The sequence below is a fragment of the Hermetia illucens genome, chromosome 3 (genome assembly GCF_905115235.1).
Source record: "Hermetia illucens chromosome 3, iHerIll2.2.curated.20191125, whole genome shotgun sequence".
Lineage (NCBI taxonomy): Eukaryota > Metazoa > Arthropoda > Insecta > Diptera > Stratiomyidae > Hermetia > Hermetia illucens.
The window spans coordinates 180,010,061-180,037,125 of NC_051851.1; the positions used below are offsets into that span (position 1 = coordinate 180,010,061).

Below are 27,065 nucleotides of genomic sequence, written 5' to 3' on the forward strand. Positions count from 1 at the left end.
CTCCCAAAGCGGGGAGAGTGGGAGGGTTAGCCCGAAGTAATGTGTCAAACGGTTTCAGGCTAGTTCCCTAATTACAGGGAGATGTTTAATTGGTAGTCCGACAGCGAACTGTTGCGGAAGTCCAACACACTGAGCGTAAACGCATTCACCTACCCTACTCCCAAAAAAAAGCATCTGAAGGCGAACGCAAAAAGCAACTGCAAGGTTAACCATGCAGGGTAGACCATACCATACCAATCATATCCTCAAGCGATGCTTCTTCATCCCTAGGTATCTACGAAACGTGGTTTACTTCAGCATTTCCCGGCCATCAAATAATAAATAAATAGTTATGCAGTAAACGTACTACTGAAATAGACCTGCTATTGTTTCCGCGGAGTATAATGAAACTGTCTCCAAATAAAATCGAAACAAACCGTTCGCATATAGTATATTCACGAAACTCCCTCTACAAATCTCCTTCCCAATGAATATTTGAAGCTTTGAATTGCCAAAGGTTGTGGCAATAAATATTTTTGGATAAAAATGTAAATGCTCTACAATAGAAGGAATAAACAGAATCCCATCAAGCCAGTGGAGACCCATTCCTGCAAATATCACGAAACTAGGACAAAACTAAGTGCTCTGCAAGCAACCATATCTTCCAATATATGTACATCACACTTGGCATATGGGGAAGCTATCCCTGCATTATAACAAGAGGATCGTTAAACTGTTTCAAAAGTATGTGCACAATATTTATAACAAAAAATTTCAACACCTCCCCATCCCCGTCCATGTTAAAAACCTTTTTAAATAAATAAAGTGATATATATTTTTAAGTAGGATAAAACAAATAATTTTCCACTTTCAACAAAAAACAATAATCTCAATTAGTGGTGGTAACCTTGAACTGGGGTATTGTATGCCAATTGGGCGGCACCGTAATGTGCAGCAACTGGAGCAACAGCAGCATAAGAAGTTGGAGCAGCATAAGTGGCAGGAGCTGCATAAGCAGCAGGAGCAACAACTTTAGCAACAGCTGGTGCAGCGTAGGTAGCACGAGCATGGTAGGCAATAGGAGCGGTATAAGCTGCTGGGGCTACAACTTTAGCTACTGGAGCAGCATATGCAGCTGGGGCAGCATATGTAGCTGGAGCAGCATGTGCAACTGGAGCGGCATAGCCAGTTGAGGTGGTATAAGCAGCTGGAGCGGAGTAGGCAGCTCGTGCATTATAAGCAACTGGGGCGGCATAAGTGGTTTGTGCGACGACCTTAGCCACCGATGGAGCAGCAGCGTAGTGAGCGATTGGAGCGGCGTAGGCGGTTGGAGCGGCATAGGCGGCTGGGGTAGCGTAGGCAGATGGAGCAGCATAAGCAACTGGAGCAGCTACCTTAGCTACTGCTGGAGCAGCATAGTGGGCAATTGGAGCGGCAACTGGGGCGGCAACCTTGGCAACTGGAGCAGAATGCCCTAAAGGTTCTCGGTGGACAACAGCATTGAATCCATTGTGTTCATCAGCAGTATATTCAACAGTACGTTTGAAACCGTCAGCATCGATCAAGCTGTAGGAACCGTGGACATTATCTCCTTCTCGGGATTCGGATTGTTCCTTTACATCTCCGGTATGTGGGTCACTGACACCATATGAAAAATCATATTTAGCTGGAGCCACATATTCAACTTGTTTCACTAATGGGGCCGCCAAAGTCTTCACTACAGCTGGAGCAGCAGCTGGAACAGCGTAATGTGGTTGCGCATAGGCAGCAGTGTATGCTGGAGCAAGTGGTACACCAGCACTAGCAACTGAAGCCAAAGCAAGAACGACAATGAACTGAAAATTTCAAAGTTCAATATTAAAGAAAGGATATCAGAAAATGTAAATACTATTCCTACCTTGAATGCCATTTTTATCCTTTTACTGAGTTTCACAAAAATGTATGTGTCGCTTCAACAACCACCAATTGGTTACTACACATAATTTCTATTTTCTTTTCGGTTTTTATATTATTTCGAGGGTTCGATGTTTCAAACTATATCTTTAAAAAACAACGAAACTAGATCCGCAAAATATATGGCACGACCTTGTCACAATACTATTGTGTCTATGTCAATAATCGTATGCAAAAGAAATGAACGACAGTTGTAATGCAGGAGAAAAAAAAACGTGCGGACAATTCTGTCGCCTGAGGGAACTTTTTGTTCGGTTGCCGTTTGAAGATACTTATAATGGTTGTGTATCGCTAAAGATATCCAGCCAGACATGAGCTCTTAGCACATACCTTTTACACCACGCATTATGACGACCATATTACTTTCGATTAGATTAATTACCTCAAGTGATCGAGTACTATTTAAAATTAGCATAATAGAGCACTACTTGAAAGAGATTTGATGGAAAATATGCAAGGAACGTGTTTTATGGAGTAGAAATTTGAGAAAAATGAGTCAACCGATAATTTATATGAATTTCACCGTTAAGTGGAACATATATGCTTTACTAGTAAATTATGATCATTACATACAAACAATTATTTTTTTTATAGATCTCTCAACCATTTTTGTCTTAATTCGCTTCAAGGGTGAGCATAAAACACAAATGTACATACATATTTGTAAAAGCCTTCGATATAACCCTCTGGATAAAATGCCGCCATAGTCGAACTTCAGTTAAATCAGTTGTTCAAGTCATTCTTAATAAAATTACCTGGAAGATCACCTTCGGCTTCCTTTCTCATCACAACGGTATCCGGTCTAAGCCTGCCTTAGTAAGGAACTTCAAACATCCCGGTTTCACCAATTCGATATCCCTAAAAACTGTCTGGCCTACGCCATCGCTCCATCTCAGGCAGAGTGTGCCTCATCTTCTTTTCCTATCGTAGATATTGCCCTTATAAACTTTCCGGGCTGGATCATTCTCATCCATACGGACCCACCCACCTCAACCTGTTGAGCCGGATTTTATCCACAACCTGACGTTCCTGGTATCGCTCATAGATTTCATCGTTATAAAGGCTACGGAATCGGTCATTCTCATGTAAGGGGTCAACAATTTTTTGAAAGGATCTTCTCTCGAACACGGCCAAGGGTTTGCAATTTTTTTTGCTAACAACCCAGATTTCCGAGGAATACATGAAGACTGGCAAGTTAAAGTAAAAGCTTTGACCCTATAATGTGACGCTTCGAGTGAAACAGTTTTTATATGCTGAAAGAGACTCTGTTGATAGCCAAAAACCGTGCGCGAATTTCATCATCATTGGTTTTTTTTCGGTTTTAATTTTCGAACCTAGATAGGCTAAATTATCAACGATGTTAAAGTTGTAGTCTCTTATCCTTATTGTTTGCGTTTGACCAATGCGATTTAATGTTGTTGGCTTTTTGGTTTTTGGTGTCGTCTTGCCTTCATTAATGCCTTTTTTTGTTTTTTTTTTTTTAAAGTAGGTGGAAATCTTCAAAAGACACTGGCCTGGACACGCCAGCGTGTGGGATTCTTACCCACTAAAACCACCATGAGTAAGATTATAGTTAATCTCATCGTGCCAACCACTGATTGATGGCAGGGATGAGCCTGTGTGTCCACCGACCCTTTCCCAAGCGTTCCAAACGCTCTTGCCATCTATTTAGAGATCTCTCCCTTTCCACGTTCTTCATCTAAAATAAAGGAGAGATAAACTTCGCATTATATATATTCGTCATCTCATCTGCCAGGATGTCAATGGACATCATTCCAGAGACGACGAATGCTGCATCATGTGAGACAGTCCTGAAGGCAGAGCATATCCTCAGAGCTGTCCTGATGTAGACTGAACTCAGTTTGTTAGTGTTAACTGACGCAACGCCTCCCTCCAAACTGATTAAGTACATCGTTGTACATGATGTTCCACAGTAGTGAGCCCAGTACGGAGCCCTGTGGGACACCCGCGGAGACAACATACTCCTGGGGTCCGTCATCGGTGTCATACCAAAGCCTCCATCCTTATAAATAGCTGTTGACAATAGCTGCAAGATAAGCGGGAATACCAATCTTCGCCAGAGATTCCTGTATTAGGTTCCAGTTGGCCGAATTGAATGCATTTCTCACATCCAGGGTCACTACTATGCAATATTTGCTAGTACTGCCCTTTCCGTGGATTGCATCTTCGGCCAAGCCAGTAACCACTTTGATGGCATCAATGGTTGATTTAGCTTTACGGAACCCATACTGCCGATCTGAAAGACCTCCCTGGCTCTCAACAACCGGGAGTAATCTATTATAGATTACTCGCTCTAGCATTTTGCCCACAGTGTCCAAAAGACAAATAGGTCTGTAGGAGGTTGGCTCACCTGGAGGTTTGCCAGCCTTAAGGCAGTAGTACCAACTTCTGTCGTTTCCATGATGCAGGAAATATCCCCTCCGACATGCACGCTTCGAACAACTCAGCGAACATGTCCCGTCTGGATTTCACGGCAAGCTTAAGGGCCCTATTCGGAACGCCATCCAGACCCGGAGCTTTGTTATCTCCTATCCTAGCGCAGATCTCCAGAAGCTCGTCACTGGTGACTGGCAGTATTGCCGTGTCGTTCAGGGGTAACTGGAAGCTGTCTATGCCCTCCTCTTCCTGTACCTTCATTAATGTCTAGCTCAAGATCCCACACCGCCTGCTCGATCTGGACAACGGTAGACTGTGCATCTCAGACTGCTCTTCCCATAATGTCAATATCCTTTCTGAAGAATACTTAACACTCCTACTTCCTTTACCTACCATATGTATATATTTTTGGTAGTCATTTTGAACACAACTATCAAGCAGGATTCGCATTCATCATTCTCTCATTCTAAGTGGTTGAAAATTGAGATGAGGATAGTTCAATAGGGGTATGGGTCAATTTCTTAAATATGAGCAAAATTACATGAAATGCGCAAAAAGATTGTTAAAATTTTAAGGCATTTCATTTATCTCCCATTACCAGTAAGATTAAATTGAATTATTTTGTGTTGCAGTTGCGTAAAGAACAACCACCATTTTCCCAATAATGTTTGTAGACTTAACATGCTCCGAATTTGCTGATGTTCAATTGGTGCGCTTCACTTGCCAGGAGATCCATTGGAACATTCTTCCTCGTCTGAGTTTGCCATGAAAATGTTCCACATTATGAACTGTCACTAAGCTCTATGCCATATATACCTTTTTAAGATTGATCCCGCGGTTGGCGATTCTTCCCAGATCGATGCGGTGTCTAATAGGGTGCAACGGATCGGTCCGATCACAAATAATCTACAGAAGTGTCCCGGGCCTTCAATCTTGTACATCTTCCCTGCTAGAATCCTTCTCATAGCTATTTCTCTTCACGAGTGAGTATTGTCCTTCCACTTGCACGACCTGTACATGACCTTACCTATGTACACATGCCTTCAGATGCGGACATGTGCATATGTAAGCACCAAGCGTTCCCTTATCATCAAGAAGGGATACATCTGATAGTGGATACTATCTATCGATTTGTATATTTGCCTGTCTGTATATCTGTCTATATTTCACAAGCACCTTTCTCAGAAACCGTTTAGAATATTAACACGAAATTTTGGAGGAATATTGTAGCCATGAAGCATTGGCTAAGCTATTTGTTGCTTAATCTCCCAAGGCATTGGATTGTTATATTTTAGGATTGGATTGCATAGTTCAGTGCTTTCGAAATGTGAGGTAGGTGACTTCTTTAATGTGGGAATCTAAGCGTTATGGATTTTAATGCATGTAGTTCTCATTTCATTCCGTATTTTCTGCGTTTCAGCAGCTAATTTTATCGCGATTATCTCACATTTCTCATGATTAAAGAGTAATTTTCAACGGATAAAGTGTCGGTGAAGCTCGCGCAAATAAAAATTCATATAAGCTTTACCTAGGAAAATATGTTTATTGGAATTGTAAAAAATAAGGTCATTCCCTTATTATAGAGTTCCATCATGGATCTTCCTTCTCGATCGGAGCATTCAAGTCTAGAGTTTTACGGCTTCACACGGGCGGCCAAGTCGAATTTTTTGTTTGTTTTCTTTTCAAGATTTAGCTCTGGTGTTTATCTTTTTTTCAAGTTTCGCTTCAGACCCAGTAGGTTTAGGTGTAATCGACTAAAGTGTTCAAAAAGCCTTCCACATTCCCCCAGCCTGGCTACCAAATAGTCAGGCCGGGCATGTATTCTAAAAGGAAACGTGTTGTTGGATATTGATTTGGAATATCTGAAAACTTAAAGGCGAGTCCATATTGCCAAATGGAGCCGAAAGCTTTCCTTATATCTACTAGGCAGGATACGGTGGATGGCCTTCGGTTGAGACCGAGAAGAATATCTGTTTTGTGGCAAGTGCGGTTTAGTTCTGTTAGCGAATTCGAATTCGGGAAGAACCTTATTGGGGTGACCATCGATGTCAGATTTAGTGGTTCACTCACAAATTTTACAAAGGATCACAGAATAAAGATAAGCCAGTATCTATCGGGATTGTGTTGGTTTAGATTCTTTTTGACAATAGCAGTTATGCGAGCTCTTTTCCAATCGGCAGGGAAGTGGGATAAGAGGAGGCAATGGTTAATGATTGAGGATAACGTGGTGAAAGTACTAGAAGCAGGGGAATATAAAGAATGTAGTGATGCGCTTAGGAGAGGTGGTTAACAGGGACGTTTTTCTTTTCCAGAGGGGAAATGTTTTGTGGTAAAATGGTAGTTTGTTGCGTTGTTTTCATTTTTTTCGATTTCCCTGAATACGTTAGTGTTTAACTCAATATTTGACAGAAATTTGTGTGAGTGTTTGGTATAAAGGTTTAATGTTCTTACGTGGATTGACCTGTGAATGGTACGGATCTCGTTTAGGACGGGTGACGGCTGCGGAGAATATCTATTTCTAAATAATCCCTGGCTTAGAGGTTTCTTATATTTAATATCATCAAAGATATCATTAGGGAAGGAAATCTGGAAATGTCAGGGTCACCGATTGCAGAAATTGCTTCTAGGAAAGTGTAGGTATTGAGAATTGGTTTAATCATAATACTGTTGCTGTCAAGGAATGGTTGAGATATGTTGATAGTATCATTTAAATAAAGAGCTGGTAAAAAAAACTGATAGAAGCTTCTCTTTTTTCGAGAGTGCATCGAACCAAGACAGGCAACCGTCCATTAAGGTCTCCATATATTATTACGCACCAGTTCCTTCCTCGTAACCAAAAATGCTCATAAGAGTGGTCAGACTAACATGGTACAGTACCAAGGAAAGGATACCTATACCTATACCGTAATAGATGGGATATAAATGAGTCAAAAGAACACTTAATTTTTAAAGCCAGGGCCAAGTGTAGCCAATAAGTTTGAAGTTGAAGACAAGTGCACGTGGAGATATTCCTGATGTCATCTATATTCAGCCAGTTATGACATTTCTGAGTCGGAGTGGTGGGACCCGATATTGAGTGTCATTTGTAATGGCAAAACTGTTGAAATAGCTAGAATAACAATGCGGAAGATTTGGAATCAACCCTGAGGATAATTTTGATTATCCCTAAGCATCTGTCACCTTAATTTAGAGTTCCTCTTCTAATCTGGCATCTACATATTCCAAATCTTTCCTTTGAATACTTCAATATGAAAAAAAATTAATAAAAAAGATATCTTAAGCTGTCAACTAACAATTTTTGTCCCGATGAGATGAAATTTTCCCGTTTGATCCCAATAAAGATTCAGCCTGATATTTTAAAGCAACTAAATACCGATGAATTTACCACCAACAGTTAATTTTCTTATTCACATAAATTATATGCCAACTGTTGGTTGTTGAAGATATAATTTCAAAATTTTTTTTAAAAAACTATTTGCTCCACAGATTTTTTCGTAAGCAAGTCTTGGCTTGTACCCTACACACATTCTAAAAAAATACGTGGAGTAATATCCAATGTGCATATACTTAAAAGCTACAATTCACGATTGGGGAAAGGATGATTCTTCATTTTCAACCGTTCGGAACGATTTCTAACACTTGAATTTGTAAGATACACAAAATACCTCAAAATAACAACATCCAACGAAAGTCTACCAAAAAAAACCACTACAAAAGCTATTTAAAATTATTTAAAATATAAAATTATAACATTCAGCTCTATCGGAACTAGTTTGAATTCTACTTGATGCCCTCAAATCTCATGCTGCATAAGTAGGCAACTCGACTTTCTCAAGAAACAATAAACTTCCAGTAATTATTTTCAGCCAGGTATTTATTTACAACTTAAAACTATAGACACCTTAAGTGTCTACATCACACAAATTCAACATCACATTACGACCTGTCGTCATAATTAACGGTGGTAAGCTGCATGTGGAGCAACTACTTTAGCAACGGCTGGAATGACTTTCGCAACCGGTGCAGCATGCCCTAATGGCTCACGATGGACAACTGCGTTAAACCCATTATGTTCATCGGCCGTGTATTCAACAGTTCGTTTAAAGCCATCAGCATCAATCAAACTATATGATCCGTGAACAGTGTGTCCATCTCTAGATTCAGATTGTTCTTTCACATCTCCAGTGTGAGGATCACTAACTCCATAAGCAAAATCGTATTTCGCGGGAGCATCATAGTCAACAGATTCAGAATGTTCAGCTTTTACGTAAACTGGAGCTGGAACTGGAGCTGGTGCTGCTTTCACAACTGTTGGGACAATGGTTTTCACGATAGCGGGGGCTGGAGCCGCAGCACCATCAAGAGGAGGAAGACGGTAGAGAGAAAAGTCGTCCAGAGCCACATGCCCCGCACTAACGACGGAAGACAAAGCTAAAACAGCTACAAACTATATTTGGGAAAGAAACAAAGAAATATAATTATTAAACAGATATTTTGTGTAGAAATAGTTAACTTTCACAATACAAATAATACATTTCCGACGGTTACGTTCATTTCATCTTGATCTTATTTATTTTTTAATGGTTTCGACGAACCATCGAAGGAATTTCTTTTGTGATTAAAGAATTCAAATTGGAAAAGAATATACTTAAACAGTTTATCTCTTCTGTGTTTCCATTAATCAAATGTATTTCACGATTCAATATGCACATCGTTTCACAAATGAATAATTTAGTAACATATTTTCATAAAATTTTGTAGGCAATATTCAAATGATCAAAAATAAACCACAATATGTTATCCATCTAACACAACACACTCCACGTATACTCATCTTAAATCTTCACTTTCATTAGCCGGTATTTTAAACATCGTTCAAGTAAAAACCCACCTTAAGTGACATAATTAATTTTTCATACACGTCTCCTTCCTCCAAATGTTTCTATAACAATTACTAAACGCAGACTACGCGAAATTTCTCTTTTCATTTACCCTTTTATAGGAGCACACAGACTCCATCAGCAACAACCATCCACTGACCTTGCCAAATTGCATAATAGAATATAATAGAAATTGTAAATTTTTTCTTAAAGACTACATACCTCTTAGCCTTTATATGTACACACATTGCAATTTGTTATTTGGCAAAATTAATTTTCAGCAAAAGTTTAATGAACCTCTTGCATTATATTGTCTAGAGCACGGCTTATGTGCAAACGAATGGCAATGGATCTTATGTAGATTGCATTGCAGCACGCAAAAAACTGTCGGAATTTGGCTTTTTGAAGATTACAAATATGACGGAGGATTGTTCATGGTTACTTTTCGTTTTTCATAATAGTAAGTAGACCTATTCCATTATTTCGGAGTGTATGGGAAGATTTAATAACGCCTGCTATACGGAAGAGCTGATTTGGTAGTACTACCGGCAGCTATATTCCACAAGCTATGGAAGAAGCCTTCACCAAACAATCACGATCCCGCCTGTTGATGATTTTGCTTTTAGTTAGATAAGCGTACACGGACAACCTCAAGATGATGAATGCACTTCGTTCCTCAATTCATAGAACTTGGAACAATGAGGGTTGTACATAGCATACCACCAAGAAGAAGTTTAAATTGCTAAAATATCGGAAGTGGCCGATAATCGTTTGAAACTTTGATATCGAGGGAAATAATTCAGGGACACACAGCAACGCTATCAATTTTAATACACAATACTCGCACATTCGAAGCAGTCCTTTATTACCCTCATCATATAAGACCATCATTCTCAGTTAAACGGCAAAAGTAAAACAACAATTCCTCTTCGACTGCTCTTGTATTCATAATTTTCTATTGTATTTCACTGAATTAACAATTTCCACAATGAACTATTTTATGTCTTGAAGCTCATTAAGTAACGCTAAATCACCTTATCTCCGAATGAATAATTTATTCGGGGTGATCTAAGCGAAACGCGATGAGAGGCTCGAGATGCCACCAAAGATTGTGATACGAAATTTTTGTAAGTGGGTACTCTATAATAAGTAGGTTCACGTCGGACACGCGCCACAAATCCTTCCTTGCCATTTACAGTATATTCAACAATTCGTTTGAAACCATCTGGATCAATTATTATATATTTTCCATAAACCTTATCACCATTACGTGATTCCTCATGACTTTTAATATCAACGGAGTAGTCGTTGTACACAGAATATGTGAACTGATAATCCGCTTTCCGATAGGTATCGATTTTCGAATTTGTGTGAGTAGCTCCTCCTTTAGCTACAGTTACTAACATGGCAAAACAATTGATCAGAAAAAAGTACATGTTTATCTGAAAGCAAATTCATAAAGATGAATTTCCTGAAATCTATTAGTTCCTCGTATGAAATAATTCTTACCACCTTCCAAAATATGTTATTGAGTGAGTCTCGTAGTAAAAACCGAACAAACCATGGCACTATTCAAAACGACTAATAGCTCACTGATGGCTGGTTCAAGAAGCACTGATCTTTCTTTTTAACTTACTAAACGTTATCTGGTTACTAAACTATGCGTGTGATTCTGTATTTCTATGTTAGGGCCTGGTTTCAAATGCAACAAATGTGCAATGAGAGCACGATGCAACGTTGAAAAACTCAGCCAGCATTTTGCAACAGACTCACTTAGATTATGTCACTGACTTGATTGAAAGTCATATACGCACCGGCACCTTATTTATCTCGTCACTGATAGAAGAAATTAGGATTTTGTTTTTCGCTTAGTTTTCTTCACCTATTCATATTTTAATAAGTTTATTATGCTATCTAGAGTAATGATAATTCAATGCAAAACATTTAATTTCAAAATATTTATAAATACTCCAAAGTACAGCCAGGAATCGAGAAAATACTATGTATTGCAGGATACAACACATTTTGACAGAATAATTGCATTTTGTGGTGCTAAAAGCATTTTTCCGATATTAAAAAGATTTTCAAAAATAGAAACTAATGAAATTTCATGAAATACGATTTGTTCTCATTAAAGACTGTTTCCAAAAAATATGACAAATATGAGAGTATTATTCATTTTTTCTACAGCATATTTTTTCAACTACAGAAGATACTCTACTTAGATATTTTCACCTTAATAAGAAATATGTATATCACAAAAATGTTTCGATGGATCAACTCCAAACGAAGGACAATAAAAAAAAAACAAAAACAGAATTATTATCTAATGTTATTTGTTTTGGTAGATTTAGGAAATCTTGAGTCCACATTCAGCAGGAGACACTTTCTCCCTCAATCCCCAAAAGCAAATTGCCTCTGCTTGGGTCAGCTTAGACCGAACCAAGTACTTTTCGCTTATAATAATTCGTAACCATATCGGGTATACCGATGAATAAAAAGGAGCAACTAACACCTGGGTAACACTTCTAAACACCCACTTCCAAAACAGAAGTGAGATAGCGTCTTGCGAATTAGCTCTGCCCTTAATGAAAGAGCCAATCACTGCTTTTGACAAGTGACATACCTACTCCGTGTTATAATAATTTAGCACATTTTATTAAAAATTCAGATATAGGACTGTGAGATAAAAGCTTCCAAAGGAAAATTTATCTCATTGATTTTCATAATGTTGTATGTTACATAAAAATTTTTCGTAATAATTTCTTAACAAAAATAACTGAATAGCAGTACGCATAACTAGGTGAATTTAACCCTCCACGAACACCTAATTAGTCATGTTACTAAAATAAATTTCACCCAACCAAGTATATACTCTACTAAACACGAAAAATATAATGGTAAAACTATGTTCAATATTTGTTCAAAATATAATTAATAAGACCCACTGTTCCACATGATCACTTAAAAGGGGTACATACGCATATATCAGTGAATGTGCATCACGATTTTTTTAACCAATACATGTGTACTTTGTAGCCTACAAACAATTACTATCACTACTTTCAACCAGGAAGGCTTACCAGGATTACCGACGCTTTAGTAATAAAATGCAACCTACAATCATTGTGTAACAAAATTCTTGTCTAAATATTATATATCACAGCATCTCATAAAATATCAAATGGCACCTTGCATAACATTATGTCATATCAAAGGTGCAATGAACGTTTAAGTTGCATTGCTAAAAATTCAGTAGACCCAGTTTGATTGTCCACCTTGCAACAGTCCGACACGGATTAACTACCGCCTTTTGGATTAAATTGAGTCAAAACGAGTTAATTTCTTTCTTCTTGACAATAATGAAAACCGGCTCCAAGGCAAGTTTTGAATGACCTGATACTCACCGTATTATATGACCCTAAAAACTGGAACTTGGATACAAGTCCGAAATGATCATTTCGTTGTGCGGCAATATGATCCGTACTGGATTGCTATCCAAATTTGCGCCAGTAAAACAAAAGGTGAAATGTTTTCACTTTCAACTGATTCCGTTATAGTTTGTTGATGGCTTTTCATTATATAAATGAGCATATCTAAATAGCAATCTTTTCAATTTATCACTGTACCTCAAATAACCTTGCCATTTTTTATCAAATCGGATAGAAAAATAGTACTGACATCCAACTCTTTCACTTTTCCCCTTCAAAACAACCAGCTTTGTGTGTGAAGAAGGTCATGAGGTTTTCCTAACATTTGATTCCCTGAATTTATCCCACCTGGCAACGCAAACTACCAAGAAGTGAAAAACAAATCCATACGAACAATACTAAAAAAGATGCGAATACAAAAACAAAATATTAACTAATTTTCTATAATACAATTTGCCACATTATACTATATATAGTTATATAAATTATTTTAATGTAATTTTGGCGACTTAGAATAAATTGAAAGTGCAAGCCAACATAATATACCTAACAACTAAAAACTATTGGAAACGACTACCTCATAATTCTACGAATATATTGCACGACTTTTTGCTTCACTCACAATTCACATATGTGTTTCTATCTAATTAGGAAGTAGAAGATAGATATGTCACAGAAAATTCTTTTCTATAAAAAAGGAAATTGTGAATGGAAAATAGCCAATTAGAATTTCATCAAGTTAGCAAATAATCAGACACACTTTATCAGAGGTAATCCAAAACAGGAGATACTTCCTTTCTCGAAATCAATGAAGAACAGGTGAAGCGAAGATCTAAGTCCAAAATAATCCATAGGGTGTTGATGTTGTCAATGGAAGAGGATCCCAAAAGGAAACCAGTCTGCTCCCTGTCGATCAAGCTTTCGAAATGTTATTTGATGCGTTCTAGGAATATTTTAACTATTATTTTTGCAACGGCCGGGAGCACGTAGATACCCCTCCAATTGTCACACTCAAAACGGGTCCCCTTTTTAGAATGTTAACAACCACGCTCTTCCTCCACTCTCTGGGAAAGGTCTCGAATTCCCAATATTTCCGTACAATTGAAAGTAACAGATCTGCCGTAACTGCAGGACCAGCGATAAATAACTCTGCGCGGAGACTTTCAAGTGAAGCTGCTTTACTCCGTTTAAGCATTTATGGCCGAAATGATATCTGTTCAGCTTGGAGGAATAGTCCGTATCCGCATGTTACGGTGAGTAGTCATTTCGTCCATAAGAGGAGGAACCTCACCGAATGTGATACGATTAAGAACCATGGTGAAGTCTTCTTCCCACATACTCAGTTCGTCATTGAGGATGAGAAGTCGACCGTTGACGTCCTTTACAAGACCATCGAAAAATTTGCGACCACAAGGAAGGTCTTTCGTTATGCGTTCTTAAATTATTGCGTTCTGCGCATTTTCCACTTCCTTGCCCACCGCAATAGCAAATTATCTCTTGTCACGGAATACACCACACTGAACTTCTTGGGATTTCGCTCGATATGGAAATTCGAATGCCTCACGCCCGCCACCACTCACAGCGGTCAATAAAGCCTTCAACCTCTGTTCATCAATCCGCTTCCACGATTCCGCAGTCAGCCAGATCTTATGACGCTCCTTCGGGACATGGCCGATCACCTGTGTAGCCTGCCGTCCGATCAACAAGATAGCTCTCCTACTGTCGAGCGGCAACTAGATCATACAGGCGGCCGATTTTGAATTTGGGGGGTCGCACCTCTCCAACCCTCCGAGAAGTGGCGGACGCAACGTGTAAGCGGCTATCAGATTGCGATCCCTTTCGAGGCCGATTTCAGCGCCTCCCTTCTTACGTACATCAGCCAGGCAACTCTTAAATCGACTCCTGATCGCGAAGTGGTACATCTAATTGCCTGTACGATTTCGGTCAGTGGAAACCCAACTGACTTTATGGCAGAATCTGTGATTGAACAATGTACCACCAATGACGAGGCAGTGTTAATTGCAGAAATCCATGAACCTCCCACCATTACCGTTACGGTCCCCAAGACCATTTCCCCGTCACATGTCTAAGCACGTTGTTATCGAAGCCCACCTTGGCATTCAGATCACCCATCACGATCACAATGTCACCTTTAGGAAGCCCACGCTGAACTGCGTGTAATTGCTCGTAGAGAGCATCCTTCTCCACACTAGGAAGAGGAATACTCTCCAGAGTCCCACCATGTTACTTCGCTTAGGCCCAGAATGTCCAGCTTATATCTTGGAATTCCCGCTCAAGTTGGAGAAAATGAGCATTCTGAGGATCCTCACTACCATTGTCGAGGAAGTGCGCACATTCCAGAAACCAGAGTCCGTTTTCGATAGCTAAAATCTTAAGCGTGAGTAAGTCCCTATCCGGGGTGTCATTGATATATCGGTAGCAATAAAGTTTCAAAATTTGTAGGTTGCTAATCACTTTTAGTCTTTTAGTCTTATGCCAAACGAGGAAGACTGAGTGTATTCTTGAACCCCAACTCACAGGGGAAAAGTCCCCGCCCCCAATGTTTGCAATAAGCAAAAAAAGGTGCGCCTTCGATCGATAATCGATCGTATCAAAAAATTCCAATTGGAGTAAGGGCTGTGTATCAAATAGGTCCTATATGGATAACTGTCAAGGCATTGGAAGAGAAAATAACCGCCCTGGCTATCCAACACCACATTATCTACATTTCTGAAAAGTAGGTTGATGAGAAGTTTTTGAATACTGAGCTCCTTTCAGGATATTCTGTCGTTCGCTGTGACACAGATCACCCTGCATTAGATAAATTACTTATGGGGAAGTCTTGGTCACTGTTAAACCTAACTTTCGTATGGAGACGATCTTTTGCTTCTTCTTCTCCGTATATCCCTATATCCTTTGATTATATCCTGTGTGTATGTTCCTTGCCTTAGCTCTATTCAGCTGTATTATGAATCCCTTGGAAGATTATTGAAAGCGTCAACTAAAACTTTTTCCCCTTTCTCTCCTTTACACTTTAACCACTTTATATTCACCTAGCCTAACGTCCACGGCTTTCCCTCCATTCCTGATAATTCCTTCCACTTTTCTGTTCCTTTATGAACAACTGAGCTATTCTAAAAGTCGACCTTACTAGAAATCATTTAAAACGAACTATTATTACTCCTGTCCTTTCCAATCTGCCCGAGTATTACATTTCACAATCACCACATGCAATTCCACCATAGGCAATCCTAAGGCCGTTTAAGAAAGGAGCCGCTATAGTTTGAATGACCGTGTAACACCATGTATGCGTCTCAGGATGTAAGGCTAAACCCCACTCGGACTAATAGTATTAAGTGTTAAGGCAGACAGTTGATGCCCTGTTGAAATGATAACTCTCAAGTAAACTTCAAATGAAAGTGAAATCCTCTTAGCCATCAATGCACGCAAGCGGAACAAAGGTGCTGAACTTACCGGTCTTCTGCGTCTGCTAGGGTTATTTCTGCTCAGAGAATTAATAGCACTAGATCCACTTTCATTATTTTCCCTGAAATCTGCAAGAACAGACACCTCAACACCAACATCATGTGCCGTTATATGGGATAGGAACTAACCGCCGCTTTGGATCAAAAGCGCTAAGTTAAGTACCGGTAGACGTGATAATTATAATAAAAGGTTACACGGACAGCGGAGAGGTACCGCGCTATACCCGATTTAGGCAATAACAGCCACCATATGCATATACATGTTCCTCCTTAGATAACTCCCGATGCGTGATGTTATGCTCTTAAATGCGGTGCTTAAATCGGTTATCTCAACTCCCCTATTGTACTAAATTTAATTTTATCCCAACTCGATAGTGTAATTCTCAACTCCCATGTTCTGCACAAGCCTACGAAATTCAACTTTCGAAAATTTGAACTCACACCCTTGGCGGCTAGTAACTAGGCTTTGATCTTCACTCACCTTTCTATAAAGCATTCTGCACTGACAACATATTCATGAAATACCCACTTATTGAATCACTGAGTAAAGAAATGGGTCAACTGCAAACACTTAAATTAATTTTGTGAAAGATCAGATTTATTTACATCCAGGATGATATGAATGCATCCTCAAATCGAAACAGTCAAAACTTTTAACAGCCACATTCTAACTTAATTATAATAAACCTGGGCAGTATACGCGGTTGGTGCATAGGGAGCAGCACCACCAGCAATAAATCGACCATAATGTCCAGTAGCAATAACAGGAGGAGCAATCTTCCCAAAAGGAGCTGGATACTGAACTGGAGTAGCACCGACTATCTTGGCAACTGATGCGAGTGGAGCAATTACTTTAGTGGATGAAGCAGCAGTGGGATAAGCCAAAGGCTCCCGGCGAACTACACCGTTGAATCCATTGTGTTCATCAGTGGTGTATTCAAGAGTACTTTTGAATCCATTTACATCAATCAAACTGGATGATCTATGAACATTGTTTCCATGTCGGAATTCTACTTGGCTCTTCTGATCTCCAATATAAGGATCACTTACTGCGTAGGAAAAATCGTATGCAGCTGGAGCCTCATAATCGACAGTCTTAAGGACTGCCGGGGCAGCAAACGTCTTAACATAAGCCGATGCCTGAGGAGCGACAACATAAGGTCCGTACGAATGAGGGTACCCAGTAGCCAGAGCCAAGTGGCCGGCATTCGTAACGACTGCCAAAGCGAAGAGAATAGAGAACTGTAACAGGAAAAACAACAACTTTTCAAAATTGTTCAATTAATAATACTAAAAAACAACTAAAGATGTACAACTATTAGAAATAGAACTTTGGTCAATTCTTACTTTGAAAGCCATATTAGAGTTATATATGTTAATATAATAAGTACAAATATTGCACTGTACTAATATCAACTATCGTGCTCCGTTTTATACGAGAATATCAACCGCATAGAATATTTGTCGAACGTGACCTTAACAAGTACAAATCGTACATTCCTTTAATATTAGACATTTCTAAACGGCAATCTTTAGCGAATATTATATTTTATGCGCAATTTAATTTAGAAAGACCGGGGCAAGATTGGAATTTCTCTAATAATACTCGTATATTATCGTGCAACCATTACGCCGGCCAGATATGGTAGTTTATAAACACCTAAATATATATACAGATAAGTATCTCAAAAGTATTTTCTATACTACTATGTATAGAATAATCTTAGAAAAAATATTGCTTGAAGAAGGCTTGGCTGTTTTTAGATAAATTTCCCTACTTAATTTTTCAATTTACTACAATACTTCACGGTGGAATTTTTAAGTTGGTTGACTAACAGTATTCCGAACTGGTTGCGTCGATACTAATCCCGGTGCTTTGTGCTTGTCTCGTTCATGTAAACTAATCACTTGAATAGCAGCAGACGGTTTCCACGGATTTTCGTTTTCTGAAAGTTGTAGTGCAGCCTATATTCAATACCATTAGCCCCTCTTTAGCTGCCATATTTAAAACACGTCCTCCGCTTAAGTTCCTCGTTTGCATGTCTCTTTTAATTGACTTAGAGTAAAGGTCCTCCTCTTCGATAAAATCCAATTGCCATTGAAAATCTTCAATTCTTCACTTTGATTTTGACGTAACCATTTGCTTTGTCCGTTTTGTATTGGAGTTTAGTTTTCTGTTGCCGGATTATCCCAATACAGCAATATCTGTTTCATCGTTTCCGGTAGCTTTTATCCTATATGGTTCGACGGCTCTATTAACGCGTCTACAGTTCTGCTTCTGTGCAGATTAGATTGAAAAGCTCCCATTTACTTCCGCCTTCCGTCCAACATCCTGGGCGTTTGTCGTATGGATTACTCTTGTGCCCTTCTCCGCCGCACTACTATCGTAGGTGAGCTCTGTCTTGGTATTCGCAGTACATCTCTAGATAACCTAAATCGGGACATTTCTCATATAGAGGCGCATTCTGACTCCGATCCAGCCAATTTTTCTGCCATTTTTACTGAGTAATATTAGTATCACGAACCCTCATACCAGCTCTCTACCATTTGTGCTATAGCTTTAACTTTGGTTTTCTCTGGGGATTTCTCAGGGCTACCCTGACAGCTTTTTTCAGACCTACGCTGCTTTCTCTCTCTCTCTCTCTCTCTCTCTCTCTCTCCCTTCTTTTAGAGTATTTCTCACTTTTTTCTCCTCTTTTAGCTTTTTTTGCCACCTCCGAGTTTTCAGCGGTCACTATCCTTCCACTTTTCCGACATCCGTATTGAATATTAGGCCCACGATCGGGGTCACCACCGCATCATCTTCTTCTCTACCTTTTCCCCATTATTTCCGACAGTTGCAAAAAATGTCAAAAAACTCTTCGAGTTCGGAAATATCATCTTTCATATCTACGTATACATGTGTTCATCGTTTTAGGCTTCATTTCAACCTTTTCTTTAGCTGCAATGCTATTATCCACTATTATTGAAGAAGGCCCTTCAATTTTGGCCCTATTTACGTTTGCTGAGAGCAGCATAGCACCACATTGTCTTCAATCGCCACCATTCTTATTGCCTGCTTTGGTTTCTCTGGTTTCTGGCCACCAGATGCCATTAGGAATTCCACTACTTTCACACTCCTGCTGAACACGTTGCCCTCATCTTCTGGTATATTAACTTTCTTCCCATTATCGACGTCGACTTCAACTTCAAGCAGCTATTTGCTATCCGAATGTTTAATTACTTTTAATACACCAAGAATGTGTATACAAAAAGCGAGATTTATGCCAAGGTAGACCCTCGGTTTCACGAGTGTTAGAGTTCAGAGCCAGGCGGATTTAATCAGGAATTATTTCAACCAAACTTGAACTACCAAGTCACCGTTAAGGCGACTTACAGAGAATATGCCCGAAGGCTTGGCAGAGTTTTAACAGCATGGAAGCTTCTATAACATTAACCTGATAATCGTCTCAACATGACATCCTTCGTGCCTGCTAAAGTGAAAGCCCAAATGTATTTTCTTCAAGATCGTAATCCATATCATTGTCAATTTTCGCTGCCTGGTCGTAACATTGCTCCCTGCTAGCTCGACATAGTGCTTCCAAGCAGGTTGTACTGCTTGTCATTACTACGCAGTTCACTCCAACGTTACAGTCGCAAATAGGTAGAAGATGCTCTTACTAGGTGTTAACCTGCTGCCGCTTTCGGTCAGAGATTGCTGATTAGATATTCGTTATTAACTTATTAGCAAAGTAGGTCTATTAACACACCGTTCACTCTCCACCACCCGTGAGCAGCTCAACTCAGTCGGAGATGACAATGAATATTATATAATAATTAATTGAAGTTAACTCTTAAATGACCGTCGTTCCCAGTTGAGTCGCCCTATGGATATAGGATTCAAATTTCAGCACACCAGATTTATCATTATCAATCACTCACTGTAAAGTTTGGTGCACTCCAAAGAATTCTTAATTGATTTCGATAATAAAATACAAAGATAAAAAATTTAGCAGTACAACATAAAATGAATAATTTATTCATTTACAGAAATAAATACATATCAAAGAAAACTATGGACATTCAAAACGTCTAGATCTTTCATTTAATGATGATAAGCGTGAACTGCATGAGCGCCATATGAGGTGTAGGAAGCTGGCGCATAGTGCGCGGCACTAGCAACGACGGATGGGGCATAGTGAGCAGCAGCCACCAGAGGAGCAGCTACCTTTGCAATTGGAGTAGCATAACCAACTGGACCAGCTGCATAATGGACTGGAGCACCGGCAACTACTTTAGAAACTGGAGCGTATTGTGCAGGAGCATACTGGGCAACTGGAGCAACAACCTTGGCGACTGGAGCAGCAACAGCATGAGCCAAAGGTTCACGATGGACAATTGCGTTGAATCCATTATGTTCATCAGCGGTATATTCAACAGTACGTTTGAATCCATCAGAATCGATCAGGCTGTAAGATCCATGAACATTGTCTCCATGACGAGATTCAGCTTGGCTCTTATGATCTCCGGTAAGTGGATCACTTACTCCATAGGAGAAGTCATATTGGGCTGGAGCTTCATATTGAACAGTCTTCAGGATTGCTGGGGCAGCAGCAACAGTCTTAACGTATGCTTGGGCTGGAGCAGCTACAGAGTAGGCACCATGAGCATAAGCTGGGGCAACAGCTAGATGACCAGCATTAGCAACAGCAGCCAAAGCAAGTACGACGATGAGCTACAAAAATAAAACCGTAACAAAAATTATGATCAGGAAGTCATATTATATATTGCTGCCTTAATCTAATTAAATCACAAAAGTACAGTGAAACTTAGCAATATACATCATGTTTGCAACATTATTAATGATCAATTCAAATTGCAGTGAATTTTCAAGAATTTTTAAAAAATGCTCAAACATTCTAAGACAATGAAACTTACTTTGAATGCCATGTTAAATAGATTTGGGTATGTTCCTTTGATAAGTACAAATGCTGAACTGTGTTAAGATAAACCCTCATACCCCATTTTATACTAAAATATTATTCATATGGAACGTGCACTCAATGTGACCTTAACATGTAAACACCTCTCTCTTTAATTTACTTACATACTCATATACTCTTGATTCATTTTATCTAACATTATACTTCGCACGGAATCACTTTTGTGAACCGACCAACCCAAGGTCACAATTTCTCTCATAATACATTCATATATACCTACATGTTTTGCCAGTTAAGTTTGATCATTTTCCAGATTAAATATGTACGTAGATAAAAACTATGATCGTGTAAGAGAGCGCTAAATGCTCGACCAATAAAATTGCTTATGGTTAGCTGATTTATGCTAATTCGGCTCAGCTAGTCGGTGAATTTGGGGACTAATAAGAGTAATTGGAAATGCGTTTTTAGTCCTTGATACAATTTTTTATTAAAAAAAAACCGGAATCAAAGCTTTAAACTTTATCTTCATAGTTAATGTTTTATTATATTAACTAACACCTCCTTAAGACTTTCAGAGATCCTGTTAATTCAGACATTGCAGAAGTGGTTTCCAGATGAAAGAAAAATGTAAATATTATCTCTTGTTGCATCTAACTGCATCTGTTCCATCTTTTATAGCTAATACCAATTTCTCAATTATTCAATAAATCTTGTGTTATTTCTTACATTTTCAACGTAAAAATTCTCTATCTTGCAATTAAGGAAGGCAACCACATTAGGAGGTTTTCAGAATCGTATATATTACTAGCTTATGTTAGCTATCCTAGAACACATGCAGAAATTTCAAAGCGAAATTCCTGGTCCTTTAAATTTTATAGGAGTCAAACAAAACGATTATCGGGTACCGGCTCCACGTCCACCACTCACGAGATAGTCGCGTTATGTCCTTAGGAAATCTTGTAACGCTATGTAAATACTGTATTTATAAATATTTGGCGTCATATGAGTGCATTTGTATTCCCTCTAACTGTATTTTGTTCTTAATTATGAGTGATAAATGCCTTCATATCCCAAAGGCCATTTTTCAAACAATTTTCTTTTCAAAAGCATTTTCCTCAAAATGACATTTTTCATATTGCAGGAATTCTAACTAAGGAAAATAACTTAACCGATTACTTTGAAATTTCGAGGGATGATTCTTAATAAAATTACCAAAAAACATGAACCAACATTTGGGATGATATTATATTTTTAAAGATGCGTTTTTTTGCAAAATTTCTGATAAAAAGATGAAAATTGATTTGTTTTGAATGCCTGCAAAATTTTTGTTTTAACTATTTTCAGCTGCATTGAAGTTCATATTCTTAGAAACTAAGTTAGTGATGTGAAATTAAAATCTTTTTAGTTAAAGATAAAAAGTAGAATCGAGAATCGCTACACGTCCTGCAATTGAAGAACTCTAGTTGCGACGTTCGCCGAAATAATGTCCTCTAACTTTGGTATTTTTTGCTTAAATCTTTTAAAAAAAAATGCTGTCAAAAGTTGTTTGGAATATGTCTAATATTATGTCCAAATTTCATTGGTTCCCGATTATTTCCTCCCGCTAAAAAAAATCTGAAAAAGGTATGTGAAAATAAGCCTTCTAATGTGGTTTCCCCTCTTAACTTCTACATGTCATCATCATCAACGGCGCAACAACCGGTATCCGGTATAGGCCTGCCTTAATAAGGAACTAAAGACGTCCCGGTTTTGCGCCGAGGTCCACCAATTCTATATACCTAAAAGCTGTCTGGCGTCCTGACCTACGCCATCGCTCCATCTCAGGGAGGGTCTGCCTCGTCTTCTTGTTCTACCATAGATATTGCCCTTATAGACTGGGCTGGATCATCCTCATCCATACGGATTAGGTGACCCGCCCACCTCAACCTGTTGAGCAGGAATTTATCCACATCCAAACGGTGGTAGTATCGCTCATAGATTTTGTCGTTATGTGGAATACGGGATCGTCCATCCTTATGTAGGGGGTCAAAACTTCTTCGGAAGATTCTTCTCTCGAACGCGACCAAGAGTTCGCAGTTTTTTTTTTTTTTTGCTAAGAACCCAGGTCTCCGACTAATACATAAGGACTGCCAAAATCATGGCAGTACAGTAAGATCTTTGACCCTATGGTGAGACGATTGGAGCGAAACAGGTTTTGTAAGCTGAAATAGGCTCTGTTGGCAGCCAACAACGGTGCGCAGATTTCATCGTCATAGCTGTTGTCGATTGTGATTTTCCTAGATGACCCTAGATAGGAGAAATTTTCAACGGTCTCAAAGCTGCAGTCTCCTATCTTCATTCTTTTCGTTTGACCAGTGTGATTCGATGTTGTTCGTTCTTTCGTTATTGGCGCTGATGTTGCCACCATGTACTTCGTCTTGTCTTCATTAATGGCCAGCCCGAGATCTCGCGCCGCCTGCTCGATCTGGATGAAGGTAGACTGCACATCTCGGGTTGTTCTTCCCAAAATGTCAACTTCAACATGTGTTCTGCCAAAATAACAAGATATTGAATTATAGGTAAAAGCGATTCCACCTAGAGATGGACACTATTTGGCCATTCTACCTATGCTTTCATATTGTGAATTTCTTATCACATATTGCTCTAAACCATATTCCTTCCTGCAATGCAACATACTTAAAATTTCTTTAGGCGGGGTATTCAGGAGAGTAGAGCGCTATCTGGCTAGCAAGAACGCACAACAATATGGGAAAAGAAATTGGGTCCAGCAGAAAGCTCAAATTTCCGTCCGAACCGATTGTTGTCCCATACCATGGAGTTAAACGCATTCTTAATTAATCTGAATATCTTAGCCGATGGAAAACAATGAGCCGATCCGGAAAATATTACCTTCATACTTAAGATGGTGATTTGAGAACTTATCGATTCCACCGAGATCCAATTGAATTGACAACAATTATTATTATAATTTGTGTAGGATAAACCTGTGCGACTGGATCAAACCTTCGTTTTAACCAATTCTTTTTCTTAAATCATTTTTGGAAGAATTTTTGACGTTGAAATGTCCGAGATAATATATTGGTATTGCTTCGTCTAGTGATTCTGGTTCTAGTACACCTGACAGAGTTATATTATTGCAAGACCTTTAACACTTGTTTGTTAAGCAACCAAATTAAATGTATGAATTGAAGTTCGCCCTCTACTCCTAAATCGAAAGCTAAGTCTTACATATTAGCCAAACAAAGAAAGGTAATGTATCATGGATTGTTCTATTTTCCAAACAAATAAAAATTTACAAAGATATGATCAGTTAAAATATTAATCTGCAGGATCTAATGGTGGTAGGCATGAACTGCATGTGCACCGTATGAGGTGTAGGTGGCTGGTGCATAATGAGCAGCATTGGCAACAACAGATGGAGCGTAGTGAGCAGAGGCCAAAACAGGAGCAGCGAACTTGGCGATTGGAGCAGCATAAGCAACCGGAGCAGTAGCGTAGTGGATTGGGGCAGCAGCAGAAACTACCTTAGTGGCTGGAGCATATTGAGCGGTATAGTGGGCTGGAGCATATTGAGCGGTATAGTGAGCTGGAGCGTATTGAGCAACTGGGGCAACAGCAGCTACTGGAGCAACAACCTTGGCCACTGGAGCAGCAACAGCATGAGCCAATGGTTCACGACGGACAACGGCGTTGAATCCATTGTGTTCGTCAGCAGTGTATTCTACAGTACGTTTGAATCCATCAGAGTCGATTAGGCTGTAAGATCCATGAACATTATCCCCATGACGAGATTCAGCTTGGCTCTTATGATCTCCTGTAAGTGGATCACTTACTCCATAAGAGAAATCGTATTGGGCTGGGGCTTCATATTCAACAGTTTTAAGGACAGCTGGAGCAGCAGCAATAGTTTTCACGTAAGCAGGTGCTGGAGCGGCGACAGCATAAGCACCGTGAGCATAACCTCCATGAGCATAAGCTGGGGCAACAGTCAAATGACCGGCACTAGCTACTGAAGCCAAAGCAAGAACAACGATGAACTGCAAAAAGGACAATTAGTAATAGAATATCAATCAAGATCTATCCAATATAAAAAGGAAATATCAATAAAATCTTACTTTGAATGCCATTTTAGATATTTAATGTTGTTACTACAACTGCAATTGTTACACTACACCAGTATCAATCGTCGTACTCCATTTTATACTAAAATAAATTTTGAAGAAAATATTTGTCCAGAGTGACCTTAACAAGTGCACAAGCACCTCTCTCCACATTAATTGGAAACTAAGTGCTATTAACATTATGCTTCGCGCGGAACTTAATTCGAAAAAAACCGATTCAAGGTTATAATTTCTCTGTAAGCATATATTTGAATACACCGTACACGCTTTAGCGATCAAAGATCATAATTTATTCATAAGGTAAATACGTTTTACTGATTAATGTAATATTGTGTTTGCAAACGTCTATACTAATAAAGAGTTACTCTGAACTCAACATATTTTTTATTTTCACTAAATTGCTATAAGTCATGCTAATTGTGCACATCGAAACTATATGCTATGCATTGAGCTCCGATCAGAGCCGTTGCTGTTTAAAATTGTTTCTTATTTCGGTGAGTATCAACCTTAATTCCTTCAACATTTCATCAAGCCGTTTTAGGATTCAATTCATCAAATGTTGATAATTCTTCCTCTCCCGAAACATTAATTAACTATTATAAATTTTACTATATTTTTTTCTCAGATGAATACTAATTTCGAAAATTTGATCGGAAACTCACCATAATGCTGGCTATGATGATACCCTTTCTGTAAAACCGGAGGAAATCGCAAGAGCCTTTCGGAAGAGGCGCATTGCTATTTGTGCTCTACAAAAGACGTGTTGGTGTGGTGCAAAAAACTGCGAAATAGAACGCGAACGCGATGAAACCTATAAATTTCTCTAATTTGGTAATCCACACACTCCATATAGAGTTGACATCGCAATCTCAGAGGGTTTCGGTGATGCCATTAAATAGTCAAGCGATTTGTTGACCGGTTAATGAAACTCACCATTATATCATCTGGTGGTGCGATCCATTCTTTCACCTTATATGCACTTCAGTCAAGTCGACCTGCTGCTAAGAAAGATACTTTCTGACAACTGACACAACGGCTTGCAACGTGCCTGCTGATGCTATATTGTCTTTGCGGGCGACCATATGACCATTAAATATGAATGAAAAAGCAGACTGAAGCAGGGAAAGATTTTGAAGATGACAAGCGTATTTGCGATTTTGCGGACACTCATGGCTCTGTACTTGTTAATATATGGTTTATCAAACGATTGTCTCACCTTCCTACATTTTATAGTGGGAGAAGTAAAACGCTAATTGAATTCATCTTCATAATACGCCGACGTTTCATCATCGTCTTTGACTGCAAGTCGTTCCTTATGAGGCTACTGTACAAATTGTCTTGCGAATCAAGCCTCCAATGAAATAGCGCGAGGAATACACTGATCCGCCGCGCCGTAAATGATGGCGATTTTGTGAGAACAGAAAAAGGAATTATCTAACCAAGTTGAAACCACAATCCACAAAGGTTTCCTATACCGTCCTCGGGGTCACTAAGCCAAGTACATAAAGTTCATCAACCGAGATACATGGCTTCGGAATGACGATGTCTAAGCGAAGGTCCGTGGAAGGAAATGCTTCCACCATAGGTTCCCCATTGACAAAACACTGGCCAATTGGCAAATTTACAAAAATGCTAATCAGAAAGCGAAGAAAGCAATCGCAGTTACTCAAGCCTGTCATTACAAAGATCTCTATGATAAACTGGACACTCGGAAGAGTGGGAGAGATCTGTATCGACTTGTCAGAAGCCGACACCAACGCACACAGGACATCGAAAACTTCTGTTGCGTTAATAACAACTTCATTTGCGGATTGATGAGTCGGGACCAACAAATGGCGAGAATATTTCAAACAGATTTCAGCGGAAGAATTTGTTTATACTCCAATTTTGTAGGCAC

General features: G+C 39.1%; 6 protein-coding genes across 8 annotated transcripts; all 6 read right to left on the reverse strand.

Annotated features, from left to right (window-relative positions):
- Window positions 1-794: 794 nt before the first annotated feature.
- On the reverse strand, window positions 795-2,010 carry LOC119652315 (cuticle protein 18.6-like). Its single transcript, XM_038056324.1, has 2 exons — window positions 1,877-2,010; window positions 795-1,814 (listed from the first exon to the last, which is right to left on the reverse strand). Exons 1-2 carry the CDS (start codon window positions 1,886-1,888, stop codon window positions 873-875), a joined length of 954 nt encoding a protein of 317 aa, XP_037912252.1. The 5' UTR covers window positions 1,889-2,010; the 3' UTR covers window positions 795-872.
- Window positions 2,011-8,185: 6,175 nt separating this feature from the next.
- On the reverse strand, window positions 8,186-9,373 carry LOC119652325 (cuticle protein 7-like). The gene is made up of 2 exons (XM_038056335.1): window positions 9,221-9,373; window positions 8,186-8,776 (listed from the first exon to the last, which is right to left on the reverse strand). The coding sequence occupies exons 1-2, from the start codon at window positions 9,230-9,232 to the stop codon at window positions 8,285-8,287; spliced, it is 504 nt and encodes a 167-aa protein (XP_037912263.1). The 5' UTR covers window positions 9,233-9,373; the 3' UTR covers window positions 8,186-8,284.
- A 758-nt stretch (window positions 9,374-10,131) lies between these two features.
- Window positions 10,132-11,003, reverse strand: LOC119652327 (pupal cuticle protein Edg-84A-like). Of its 2 annotated transcripts, none has more exons than XM_038056338.1 (2): window positions 10,722-11,003; window positions 10,132-10,651 (listed from the first exon to the last, which is right to left on the reverse strand). In XM_038056338.1, the coding sequence occupies exon 2, from the start codon at window positions 10,643-10,645 to the stop codon at window positions 10,235-10,237; it is 411 nt and encodes a 136-aa protein (XP_037912266.1). In that variant the 5' UTR covers window positions 10,646-10,651; window positions 10,722-11,003; the 3' UTR covers window positions 10,132-10,234. The 2 variants fall into 2 exon arrangements, with proteins under 2 accessions (XP_037912266.1, XP_037912265.1); XM_038056337.1 differs by having other exon boundaries at window positions 10,719-11,000.
- A 5,698-nt stretch (window positions 11,004-16,701) lies between these two features.
- LOC119652320 (larval cuticle protein A2B-like) lies at window positions 16,702-20,185 on the reverse strand. 2 transcript variants are annotated; one of them, XM_038056330.1, is made up of 2 exons: window positions 20,047-20,185; window positions 16,702-17,367 (listed from the first exon to the last, which is right to left on the reverse strand). In XM_038056330.1, the coding sequence occupies exons 1-2, from the start codon at window positions 20,146-20,148 to the stop codon at window positions 16,798-16,800; spliced, it is 672 nt and encodes a 223-aa protein (XP_037912258.1). In that variant the 5' UTR covers window positions 20,149-20,185; the 3' UTR covers window positions 16,702-16,797. The 2 variants fall into 2 exon arrangements, with proteins under 2 accessions (XP_037912258.1, XP_037912259.1); XM_038056331.1 differs by lacking the exon at window positions 20,047-20,185 and adding an exon at window positions 17,473-17,588.
- On the reverse strand, window positions 20,121-21,173 carry LOC119652322 (cuticle protein 7-like). The gene is made up of 2 exons (XM_038056333.1): window positions 21,043-21,173; window positions 20,121-20,839 (listed from the first exon to the last, which is right to left on the reverse strand). The coding sequence occupies exons 1-2, from the start codon at window positions 21,052-21,054 to the stop codon at window positions 20,210-20,212; spliced, it is 642 nt and encodes a 213-aa protein (XP_037912261.1). The 5' UTR covers window positions 21,055-21,173; the 3' UTR covers window positions 20,121-20,209.
- A 3,124-nt stretch (window positions 21,174-24,297) lies between these two features.
- On the reverse strand, window positions 24,298-25,276 carry LOC119652318 (cuticle protein 7-like). The gene is made up of 2 exons (XM_038056328.1): window positions 25,163-25,276; window positions 24,298-25,084 (listed from the first exon to the last, which is right to left on the reverse strand). The coding sequence occupies exons 1-2, from the start codon at window positions 25,172-25,174 to the stop codon at window positions 24,380-24,382; spliced, it is 717 nt and encodes a 238-aa protein (XP_037912256.1). The 5' UTR covers window positions 25,175-25,276; the 3' UTR covers window positions 24,298-24,379.
- Window positions 25,277-27,065: the final 1,789 nt, after the last annotated feature.

Bases quoted from the DNA above. Each gene is read 5' to 3' on its own strand.
- LOC119652327 (XM_038056338.1), bottom strand. From the start codon at position 10,645: ATGTACTTTTTTCTGATCAATTGTTTTGCCATGTTAGTAACTGTAGCT.
- LOC119652320 (XM_038056330.1), bottom strand. From the start codon at position 20,148: ATGAATAAATTATTCATTTTATGTTGTACTGCTAAATTTTTTATCTTT. The intron at 17,368-20,046 runs GTGAGTGATTGA...TTCCTGTTACAG, and splicing joins GGAGTGCACCAAACTTTACA to TTCTCTATTCTCTTCGCTTT.